We start from the raw sequence: 12,355 nt of genomic DNA, 5'->3' as shown, positions 1-12,355 counted from the left end.
GCACTCCCGACTTGTTATTGTCCAGGGCACCAGAATTCTTGGGCTCGGCGACACACAGTGTCATAATGATAAAGGTACAGCACGCAGCGCCAAATTAACAGGTCCACTGACAAACTGCTATAATCAGAAATGGTCACCAGCCCCCGCACAATTCGTAACAGCCCCAACACGTAAGGGCCAGCTGGAACACTGTCCCCCACACCACATTGCTCTGGCTCACTGGTAAAGGGCTCTTTCAAGGCCTCCCACAACCACACAGCTCTGCACTGAGCTCTTCTCACAGTACTTCTGTCTAGCTGGTCAAACTCAGCAGACAGCCACTCCCCCTCCATGCCAGCGGCAGCTTTCTCCCCAGTGCCTCACTGATATTCTGCAGGACACAACAGACAGCTCTAACCATTGGGATGTTTTTCTCACTGAGATCCAATCTTGTGAGCAAACACCAGCAGCGTCTCTTCACTTAACCAAAAGCACATTCCACTGGCGCATCTTTCCTCGGTGCTGTCCAGGGGGCCGGTGTACGGCTTCCTGAGCCAGAGGAGTAAGGGGTAGTCTGGGTCCCCAGGATCACTACCGGCATTTCAGCATCACCAGAGATGATCCCCTGGTCGGGAAAGAAAGTCCCTGCCTGCAGCTTTCTGAGCAGCGCTATCTTCTAAAGATGTGCACGTCCCATGTGCACGTCACGCACCTCCCCTGACCAGCCAACGCTGATGCCGGTGAAGTGTCCCTGGGGGTGCACCAGCCCTTTCTGCTGATGTGCTCTGTGGCAAGGTCGTCTGGGGCCAAAATACAGCGATACGCGCCGTCTATTGCTCCACCACTGTTCGGGAACCCCACAGCTGCAAATCCAGCCACTACGTCCTACACGCTGCCAGGAGCCACGGTCCTGCCTAACAGGAGACGATTAATGGCCCTGGGGGCTCGCAGGACAATGGCCTGCGCTGTGCATTTTCCAACTGCAAACTGATTTCCCACTGACCAGCACCACCACCCTTCCCCAAAAGCCAGCGTGATGCCGGACGATGCGAGTTCGCGCTGGGACACCTACCCACGGAGCGCTGCCCTGAGCATGGCCACAGCGCCGGGACCCCAGCAGGTGCCTGCAGGAGCGACGCACCAAGTGCAGCGGCGTCCTGCCGCGAACCGGGCGCCAGCCACTGTCTGTAGCGTAGACGTGGCCCGAGGCGGCTCCTGCAGGGCCCTGAGTCAGCCGCTGAGGGGGAGGCCTGCGGAGAAAACCCACTCCAGGCGGGAGGTGCTGGGGGGCAGGACTGTGCCGGCTGCAGCTGGGAGGAGGGCTGCCTAGCGTTCTATCTGAAAGCCTGCTCGTTGAGCTCATGAGGAGACACGCTGAGCTGGGGCTGGAGGGGCAGGGGCAATGGGATCCTAGGCGGGGAATGCTTCATTCTCTTCGGACCGGGTGGTGCTCCTTTAAGAAGCCCTGAGAAGGGGAAAGCAGAGGCTGAGCAGTGCAGGGTTGCTCTGGAGGCAGAGGGAGACAGGGACCGTGTGCACCCACAGGCCCAGGGCTGGAGTCTTGGAGGCTGTGGGACTGCCTGGGGGCTGGCACCCTGGAGGGTCGCTCTGCAGGGACTGGCGTGGGACAGGCCCAAGCCAAGCCCCAGCCCCGGGGGGTACCTGGAAGGCCTGACGCAGGCCCACGTCCTGACTCTGTCTGTTCTGCCAGGGTTTCAAGGCGTCGCGAGCGGCATTGGCACGCAGGCTCTCCCCAAACACGTCCACGTAGAAGAAGACATAGTCGCCATTAGTCAGGCTCTCCCGCTGGGCCAGCCTCATAATCCGGTGCAACATCTCCAGGGGGCCGCAGATGTAGATGACTGTGGGGGTGGGAAACACAGGGGCAGCGTCAGTCACTGTGGGGAAGAGAGGGGAGGGAAGGGGCAGTGTCAGTTTGCTGCAGAGGAGGGGGACAGGCTGTGTCAGTCGCTGCGGGGCAGAGACAGGCGGAGAATGGGGGTGATGAGGTGTCAGTCGCTGCAGGGCAGAGACAGGTGGAGGAGGGGGGACAGGCTGTGTCAGTCGCTGCGGGGCAGAGACAGGCAGAGAATGGGGGTGATGAGGTGTCAGTCGCTGCAGGGCAGAGACAGGTGGAGGAGGGGGGACAGGCTGTGTCAGTCGCTGCGGGGCAGAGACAGGCGGAGAATGGGGGTGATGAGGTGTCAGTCGCTGCAGGGCAGAGACAGGTGGAGGAGGGGGGACAGGCTGTGTCAGTCGCTGCGGGGCAGAGACAGGCGGAGAATGGGGGTGATGAGGTGTCAGTCACTGAGGGGCAGAGACAGGTGGAAGAGGGGGGACAGGAAGTGTCAGTCATTGTGGGGCAGAGACAGGTGGAGAATGGGGGACAGGCTGTGTCAGTCGCTGGAGGGCAGAGACAGGCGGAGAGCATAAGCTTCAGTCACAATGCACAGCACAACCACATGCCCCTGCTCACAGCCCCAGGCCTGGGCTCTCCCGAGGCTGGCCAGCTGGGACCTGCCGTGCAGCTCAGGGCTGCGGGCCCCCTGGGAACACTCAGAGCCGTCTTGGGCAGGAAAAGCTGGGAGCCTGCGCAGAGCTGGGGGACTGGTCCCAGTGTGATGCAGGGCCCCGAGCCCTGACGGTCCAGCCTGACGGAAGGGCAGTGCAGGAGGCTCAGGGCCGATGCAGCGCTCACACCAGATCAGCAGAGGAACGTACCCAGAGCCCACCCCCACCACGTGGACAGGTTCGCAGGCACATGGGCACTGCCAGACAGGACTGAACCGGCACCCATCAGCCCAGGGCCCCGACCATGGGCAGTGCTAGATACTCCAGAGGAAGGCGCAACAACCCCACAGTCGCAGGTGTGGGATTATGTACCCCACCTCAGGTCCCACCCTGGTCTCTAATAGTTAGAGATTGCTTCAAGCCCTGAGAACAACGTTTAATCTCCCTCCCTGTTAGCATTAACTGCACCCTGACTATTGCTGTAATGCTCAGGAATGGCCAATCCCCTTTGAAACTTGTTAAAAGTTTGGCCTCAATTAAATCCTGTGGCAGTGAGTTCCACAGGTTAATTACACACCGTGTGAAAAAGAGTTTCCTTTGATCCATTTTCAATGTCCCTCCTTTCTCCTTGTGGGGGGAGCTGGGGACATGGAAAGTTCCCAGTCTACCTTTCTATTTAAGGCGACTTCACTCCCACAAAAAACCCTCAATGCTCCATCATCCCCATCTGGACGGCACTTCTGCACCCCAACCCTCCCCCCCAACAAGTCACTCCCCCCAGGGAGTCACCCCCCGGGACAGCACATTTGCACCTCAACCCCACCCCCAACAAGTCACCCTCCTGAGATAGCCCCTCCACATCCCAACCTCCCCAATGAGCCATCCCCCCATGACAGCTCCTCCACACCCCAATCTCCTCCCCAACAAGAACCACCCCTCCACACAGCCAGGGTTGCCAGGTGCCCCCTTTTTCAACCGGAAAGTTCAGTCAAAAAGGGCACCTGACAGTGTCCAGTCAGAAGCACTGACCGGACACCCAAAGTCCTGCAGGGGCGCCAGGACCGTTGGGGCCAAGCAGGCGGGCAGGGAGGCGCTGTGAGGGGATCGGGCACAGAGCTGGCAGCGGGGGCAGCAAGGGGCCATGCCCCCCACTTTGCTCCTCCCAGCGTGTGCCCGCGCGGGAGTCTCCATTCCCGCCTCCTCCAGCAGTGGGAGCAGGGGCAGCAGCGCCAGGGATGGGCCGCCCAGGCTCCCCACCCTGCTCCTGCCCCGCTGCCCTTCGCAAACCCGCCCCCGCCCCCCACATCAGCGCCCCTGCTGCACTGCTGCCCGCTCCCACCTTGCATGGGTGAGTGGCTGGGGCAGAGTGCCCCCAGCCCAGGGCAGCTCACAGGGAAGGAGATCCCTGCTCCCTCGGGCAGGGGGGCTGCACCTACCCCTTGGCAGTGTTTCACCGCACTGCCGACACCCTGCACACAGAGCCTGCAGCTGCCCTGTCCCCAGCCATCCCCTGCGGCGGCAAAACCCCTGTGTGACCCGCTCCCACAATGGGGCCGGCTTGGCTCCGAGCCTCATCCCCCTTCCTGGGCACGCAGCCCTCCCCCATCCCTGCGCAGGACCTAGAGCCAGCTCCCCTGCCACTCATTCCCCAGGACCACCACAGATACCACAGTGTCCCCCCCCACCCGATCCCAACACCCTGGAATTACTATGTGTTGTTTCCTCGCCTCTGGTGTGTACGTGTGTGCGGGGGGAGGGGGCGGGGGGGTCATGTCAGTATTGGAGTTTATTTAAGGGTCTTTGACTTTTTTGGGAATCTTTTTTGGGGAGGGCGCTGAGGTTTAGCTCAGTTGAGTCAGTATCTCCCCTTCTCCCCACATTCTTCCCTCAATGATGTGTCTTAAAGAGGGTCCTAAACACCCGCTGCCCCGTCGGGGTTATTCCAGGACTTGCCTGGTTGAGCTGTGGACCTTTTCTCTGCACAGCGCAGAGAGCTCTGTAGAGAGGGCCGCGTCACCTGCTCTCAATGTGAGCTCGCGGAAGGTGGGGCTCAGGTGCTGGCTCTCTGGATAGAGGAGGGGGCAAGAACGAACTTCTCAGCCAAAACGAACACGCAGCCAGCAAAAGTCCCTGTTTTGCTCTCGTCGTACAGAGGGGAGAGGGGGAATCAGAGCAGGTGTCCGTTGCTGAAATGCATTTCCTGTGTTTATATCTCAGGCCGCACCGCCCTTGTGTAGTAACTCTCAGCATCCCAACGGTTCCCTGCTGAAGGGTTGTTCTGGCAGCAGGCTCATCCCTCGTCTTGCGCACAGCACAAGTGATGGTACTTAAAGCAGTAGGAGTGAGCAACTCCTTGACACTTCCCAGAGTACCCTGACAAATACCAAGATAAGTATTACAGCGAAGCTTCACCACCCCCTTTCCTCAGAACATGTGATAAGGGTTAAGATTGGAAGAGGGGGTAGGAAACACACAATTTCCTGCAGTGATTCCTCCTTTGGGGTTTAGGTGTTTTTGTTTCGATTGGAGGGGAGAGGAGTGAGTGGGGGCAAGGCCTCAGGGAGATGGGTCAAAGCAGGGTGTCCGGTTTCCATGCACCGCTACAGACTAGGGACCAAATGGCTCGGCAGCAGTTCTGCGGAAAAGGACCTAGGGGTGACAGTGGACGAGAAGCTGGATAGGAGTCAGCAGTGTGCCCTTGTTGCCAAGAAGGCCAATGGCATTTTGGGCTGCATAAGTAGGGGCATTGCCAGCAGATCGAGGGACGTGATCGTTCCCCTCTATTCGATATTGGTGAGGCCTCATCTGGAGTACTGTGTCCAGTTTTGGGCCCCACACTTCAAGAAGGATGTGGAAAAATTGGAAAGACTCCAGCAGAGGGCAACAAAAATGATGAGGGGGCTGGAACACATGAGTTATGAGGAGAGGCTGAGGGAACTGGGATTGTTTAGTCTGCAGAAGGGAAGAATGAGGGGGGATTTGATAGCTGCTTTCAACTACCTGAAAGGGGGTGCCAAAGAGGACGGCTCTAGACTGTTCTCAATGGTAGCAGATGACAGAACAAGGAGTGAAGGTCTCAAGTTGCAGTGGGGGAGGTTTAGGTTGGAGATTAGGAAAAACTTTTTCACTGGGAGGGTGGTGAAGTGCTGGAAGGGGTTACCTAGGGAGGTGGTGGAATCTCCTTCCTGAGAGGTTTTTAAGGTCAGGCTTGACAAAGCCCTGGCTGGGATGATTTAGTTGGGGATCGGTCCTGCTTTGAGCAGGGGGTTGGACTAGATGACCTCCTGAGGTCCCTTCCAACCCTGATATTCTATGATTCTAACTGGAAAGTTGGCAACTCTATCACACACAATCCCCCAATGAGTCTATGACGCAGTGGTAATGTTCTTAATGTTTTGTCTGAATACTGTGTGTGCCTCAGTTTCCCCTATGTGTTACTCAAGTACATAGGTGGTGCGCCAAGGGTGTGTGATCATTGCAGAGGCCCCTAGAGGGCAAGTGTGACACCGACTGGCTGCCTGAGACAGAGAATGGCTGACAACCTGTATCCTGCCAACTGATGGCCAGAGCAGGCCCCTGCAAGAATCAGCTGGAGATGTTAGAGAACAAAGAGAGAGGTGGAGGCCAAGTGAGGTGACCTGCTGTTTGCCCAGGAAAGAGACAATGCCCGGAGGGGGGCAGCTGGGCCTGACAGAGGCTGGACTCCTGCAAGCTGGTCAGTCTCCTGTTTTGGGACTCAGGGAGGATGGGGGAGCCCCGGGCTCTGGAGCCCCCCCAAGATGGACTTTGCTGAATGTTAGTTCAGAAACCAGGAACAAGCTCTGCTCTATGCTGGGTTCCCCTGTAATGAAGTGGGACTGTTCTTAATGTTTCCTCTGAATATTGTGAGGGTGCCTCAGTTTCCCCTATGCAGATCTAAAGTATCTAGGTGGTGGGATAAGGGTGTATGATCCTTGCAGAGCCCTAGAGGGCAGGTGTGTGCAGGGGTCTGGACACAGAGAATGGCCAACACCCTGTTTCCTGGCAACTTCCTGCAAGGTGAGAGCTAAAGGGTTGGAGAACAAAGGAATCAGGTGACTTCCTGGCCGGGAAAGGGACAAAGCCCAGAGGAGGAGGGGCTGGAGGGAGTTTCAGTTTGGGGCTGGCTGGGACATGGAGTGAAGTGCAGACGGGGTTGTCTGGTTCACTGCCCCCCAAAATGGACCCAGCTGAGGGGTCCCATTCTCTGCACCTACAAGCTCTGTGTTAGACCATGTTCCTGTCATCTAATAAACCTTCTGTTTTACTGGCTGGCTCAGAGTCCCGTCTGACTGTGAAGTTGGGGGGCAGGACCCTCTGGCTTCCCCAGGACCCCGCCTGAGCGGACTCGCTGTGGGAAGCGGACGGAGGGGCAGAGGAGGCTGAATGCTCCGAGGTCAGACCCAGGAAGGGGGAAGCCGGGTGAGCTGTGTGTCCTGCAGACAGGCTGCTCACAGAAAGGCGACTGCCCCAGAGTCCTGCCTGGCTTCATGGGGAGCAGTTCCAGAGCATCGCCCGGGGACACCGTGATATCCCCACACCTAATAACCGTCTGTGTCACATGCTGGCTGGGTCACTGCTGGCTGCGGAGTGGGGGCCAGAGCCCTTTGGGGGGGTGAAGCTCCCCAGGGGGACTCACTGCGGGGAGCTCCCGGGGCAAGCAGGGGGCTGAACGCTCCAAGGTCAGACCCAGGAGGTGCCGAAGCCGAGCAGGCTCCTTGCCCTGGTGAGGGTGCCCTGAGACGCTGCCCCAGAGTCGTCTAACTTCGTCCAGAGCCGTTCTCACTGAGACTCCGTGACAGTCACCCCCCGGAACGGCCCCTACGTGCCCCTGAATCACTCCCCAGGTCAGCCCCCCCAATGAGCGTCACCGCCCCCCCGGGACAGCCCCTCCACCTCCCACCAAGGCGAGTCACATCTCCAGTTGGGGGTCGTTGCCAACGCCTTCCCAGCAGCCTGTGGCTGGCTGAGCCAGGCCTTCCCCGGCTAATCCACTCACCGCACAGGGACCAGCCGGCTGCACCCCAGCCCCAGCCCCCATTAGCTGGTTCCCCAGAGAGCCGGTGGCTCCCAGCTGCCTGTGCCGGGCACGCAGACAGAGGCTCTGTGACTGGTCAGGGGGAGAGACGCAGCCAGGGCTGAGGGGAGAGTGAACTGGGCCCTGACAAGAGCCGGCCAGTCCCAACGCACCAGCATGTCTCCTCCCCAGCCCAGCCCCTCTCCTGGCACCCTCAGCCTAGAGCGCCCCAGGGCCGGATCTCCCCAGCTCTCCAGGGCTGTCTGCAGCCAGGAGCTGGGGGCTCCTCCCTCGACCCCCCAGCGCTCGGTGCTCCTGGTGCTCGTTCGCTGTGTTCGGCGCCCGTGTAGCACGAGTGGCCTCCGAGCAGGGCAGCACTGCAGCCCTGGACGCTTGGGAACACAGACCGTGCCAGGCCCTGGACGACTCGGCCCGCCAGTGTCTGATGCCGTAGCCCAGGCGTTTACAACCTTTTTAGAATCACAGAATATCAGGGTTGGAAGGGACCTCAGGAGGTCATCTAGTCCAACCTCCCTGCTCAAAGCAGGACCAATCGCCAATTTTTGCCCCAGATCCCTAAATGGCCCCCTCAAGGATTGAACTCACAACCCTGGGTTTAGCAGGCCAATGCTCAAACCACTGAGCTATCCCTCCCCCGCAACATGTGATACAAAGTGCCCGGCCTGCCTGTGGCCCAACAATTGCTAAACGCCGGGGCCGGTGCTAGGGGTACCAAGCAGGGCAATTGCCTGGGACCCCTGCAGAGCTAAGATGCTCAGGCTTCGGCTTCAGGCCTGGGTGGCGGGGCTCGGGCTTCGGCTTTCTGTCCTGAGCCCCAGTGAGTCTAACACCGGCCTTGCTCTCTGGTTTATCTTGGCGGCCCCGGACACCTGGTTGAGAACTGCTGCGCCAGAGGAAGGCATAACCCTCTGCGTAGCCGCACCAGGCCCCTGCCCACCTGGCCCAGTGCTGTGTGGCTGATGCTGGGTGTGTTACTTGCAGTGCCAACGAGGCTAGTTAGACTATTGCGAGCAGCAGAGGTGAAGGGGCTGGTGCCTGGTCAGGGCCACTGCCCTTGCTGGACGGGGCAAGACCCTTCACTCAGCCAATATGGCGCCACCCCTGCCCTGAGCGGCCCCCACCGCCTGCCAGGGAACCTCCCAGCAGAGACAGATCAATGTCTGGGGAGCCAGTGTTTTCCCCAGGAATTGAAACTGGGGGAGGGTTTGAATTTACCGGGGAGGAGGTGTCAAGGCCGCAGAGGGCTGAGACCGTGAGGGTGAAGGTGGCTGTATGGCATGATAGTAAAAACTGAAAAATGTTCATGACCATTTCATTAGATTTAACCCACGTTTTAAAATCATCACACAAATTAAAGTTGGCTACTCAAGCCTTTTATGAAGCACGACATCTGCATCCTTCTTGGTTTCTTGTAATAATTTTGCACAACTCTGTTAATGAACTTCTTGAATGCAATGCGTTCATCTTCGGTGGCTTCTCGTGTGTCCGGTACTTCCAGTCCTTCAGCTGATAGGCTCATTAGTTCAGTCACAGGATCAGGCAGGAGGCGACTTCTTTCTGAACACAAAATTTGATTCAATGAGGCAAAAGAACGCTCAGCTGTGGCTGCTGTGACTGGGAGTAGCAAGAGAGGAATTCCGACTTCTTTCCTCCCAAGAAACAGAGCACAACGATCGGGCTAAGCCACGAGCGATGATAAAAAAGAAGTTGAAGTCAAATCTTCATTCATTCGTCGTATGATATTCCACTCTGTGTTCAAATTCTCTATTCTCTCTGGAGCATACGGCAGCCCCATGGCTGCTTGTGCCTCACTCCCCTCAGCTGTCAGTGTTTTATAGGACAGGGATCTGTAAAAGCTACGTAGAGGTTGAGTAGAATCTAGAGGTCGCTGTTGTAGATTTTTAAGAATCAAGTCTGTATACTTTTTCAGTTGTCTTAAACACTTCTTGTCCTTTTCACTTAAAGATTCAATATAAAAGCCTTCATTAGTCAACTTCTGGACTGAAGTCTTTCCTTCTTCCAGTACGTTTTCAATGGATAGCTCTCGGATTGATCCAAATGTAGCTTCTGTTGCTGGACAAAGATCTACTACTGTTGTAGCAGATGCCCGGATGGCATTTTTTAATGATCCAAGTGGTTTCCACAGTAGACTTACGAGAGAGAGAATGGTGATAGTCTTCTCTGAACGTAGTAGCAAAAGTAATCCACCAGCCTCACTACTTAGATCCATCCCACCTTGGTAGGACTTTCCAAAGCCAGTAATAACGGCTGGAGTAATTTTAAGACAACAGTCAAAGATCGCTCATGAGAAAGCCAGCAGGTTTTCCCAGGTTGGACTAATTTGAACTTCAGTCCCAGTGTATCTTCTATTTGTTTCCAAGATATTCAGTCTTTTTGGACTCTTACTGAAAAAAGAATATAATGAAGACATTAAATTTATAGCTTTTTTAATGTCTTTTGAAGATTCTTCAGCTCGTCCTAGCGCTAGTTGGAGTAGATGGCCTCTGCAGTGTGTATAGGAGAGACTAGGGCTACACTTTTCTCTGAGCAAAGCTTGTGCTCCCCATGTCTTCCAGAGAAGTTTGCGGCTCCATCAAATGCACAAGCAGCCATCTGTTTGGGGTCCAATTGACAAGCATTTAATTCTTCTAAGGATGTGGGTTGTCACAGATGCAGCCGATGTGTCTTCTATAACTTGAACATCTAGAAACGCATCTACTGGCCTATCACTGACATCAAGATAACGTACACAATGACTTAATACTTGATGCCCGTCACGGAGTCCCCGGGCGATGCTCTGGAACTGCTCCCTACAAAGCCAGGCAGGACTCTGGGGAAGTCTCCTCTCAATTTTTTGAATGTGGTGAGAGAGTTCTTCACTTTTTCAACTGTTGAGTCTTTCACTGTTGCACCGCATGCATCTAGCCAGTCCGTTGAGTTTCCTGCAGAAAGACAGTGAGCATTTGCTGGTCTTGTTCGGAACCAGTTGTTCAACTCCAGGATGAACAAGTGACCATGCACTTAACATTGGCCTCCGGTTTGTAGCGTGTGGCATCTCTTGCTTAAATGGAAAGTAGGATGCCACGGCCATGTTTGTTCGCATGAACTGTGTTGTGTCTCCAGCATTCTTACCAACCTCATTAAGTACTTCTAAAATTGCCTTTGAAACTGGGCTTATGAGGCTTTCTGCATGTTGATGCACTCCACAGGCATGGTGTTTTGCAGCCTTTCCACATAGTTTGTCAGCATTTGCTTTGCTGATCAGTCTGACAAACCAAGCTCCTCCACTTTTACCAATTATAGCATTGGGAAGCTTTCCTTCTTCGTAAGCTTCTTTGCAAGAGGTGCACCAGTAGCCATCTTTTGTAACTTCAATAAATGGGAACACTTTGACCGACAAACATCAGGAAATGCCTTTAGGTTTTGGAGACACTGTTTCTTCAGTAGGTAGCTGTATTCGTGCTTCAGGCTGGTCGGATGTAGATACACCACTTGAACCTTCAGACGACATGTTGATATGTTCTTGGTTCTTGACGTGTTCTTCACCTTAGTTGGTTTTTGAGGCCTTTGAGTGGAAAAATTGTTGCATTGTTTTTTGTCTTTTCATTTTCACTTTGACCTGCAACATATAAAAGAAATATGAATAAAGTAAATGTTTTGTTAGGATAATGCAAATTTAACATAAGGGTAACGCAAAATACACCAAAACACATAACAGTTCTAGATTTATAAAACAAATATAATTTTTTTAAAAATTTATTTAATTTAAATTGACTTTTGAAAAGTAAGCCATCATGGGATAAGAGGGAAGTCCTCTCATGGATTAAAAGATAGGAAACAAAGGGTAGGAATAAATTATCAGTTTTCAGAATGGAGAGAGGTAAATAGTGGTGTCCCTGAGGGGTCGGTACTGGGCCCAGTCCTATTCAACATACTCATAAATGATCTGGGAAAAGGGGTAAACAGTGAGGTGGCAAAAATTGCAGATGATACAAAACTATTCAAGATAGTTAAGTCCAAAGCAGACTGCGAACAGTTACAAAGGGATCTCACAAAACTGGGTGACTGGGCAACAAAATGGCAGGTGAAATTCCGTGTTGATCAATGCAAAGTAATGCACATTGGAAACCATCATCCCAACTAGCCATAGCAAGTGACAGCATCTAAATTAGCTGTTACCACTCAAGAAAGATCTTGGAGTCATTGTTCTTGAAAACATCCACTCAATATGCAGGGGCAGTCAACAAAGCAAACAGAATGTTGGGAATCATTAAGAAAGGGAGCGATAATAAGACAGAAAATATCATGTTGCCGCTATATAAACCCATGGAACGCCTACACCTTGAATACTGCATGCAAATCTGGTCACCCCATCCCAAAAAAGGTATACTGGAATTGGAAAAGGTACAGAGAGGGGTAACGAAAATGATTAGGGGCATGACACAGGAGGAGAGATTAAAATGACTAGGAATTTTCAGTTTAGAAAAGAGATGACTAAGGGGGGATATGATAGAGGTCTATAAAATCTTGACTGGTGTGAAGAAAATGAATAAGGAAATGTTATTTAATCCTTCACATAACACAAGAACTAGCAGTCACCCAATGAAATTAAATGGCAGCAGGTTTTAAAAAAAAACCCAAAAGTATTTCTGCACACAACATAAAGTCAACCTGTGGACCTCCTTGCCAGGGGATGCTGTGAAGCCCAAAACTATAACAGGATTAAAAAAGGAACTAGATAAATTCTGGAGAATAGGTCCATCAGTGGCTATTAGGCAGGATGGGGACGGATGCAACACCATGCTCTGA

At 54.2% G+C, this 12,355-nt stretch overlaps 1 protein-coding gene across 2 annotated transcripts in view; it reads right to left on the bottom strand.

The window, feature by feature from the left end:
• NPR2 (natriuretic peptide receptor 2) overlaps nucleotides 1-12,355 on the bottom strand; it is a 51,330-nt gene that overhangs the window by 29,987 nt on the left and 8,988 nt on the right. For both annotated transcript variants that reach the window (XM_048834679.2, XM_048834680.2), the window contains exon 2: nucleotides 1,642-1,841. In XM_048834679.2, the coding sequence (XP_048690636.1) occupies nucleotides 1,642-1,841 (200 nt within the window). The remainder of the gene's footprint in view (nucleotides 1-1,641; nucleotides 1,842-12,355) is intronic.

Source organism: Caretta caretta, chromosome 5 (genome assembly GCF_965140235.1).
Source record: "Caretta caretta isolate rCarCar2 chromosome 5, rCarCar1.hap1, whole genome shotgun sequence".
NCBI classification, from domain to species: domain Eukaryota; kingdom Metazoa; phylum Chordata; order Testudines; family Cheloniidae; genus Caretta; species Caretta caretta.
Note: the sequence above shows the minus strand (reverse complement) of the source record. Positions and strands in the feature narration are given on the sequence as shown.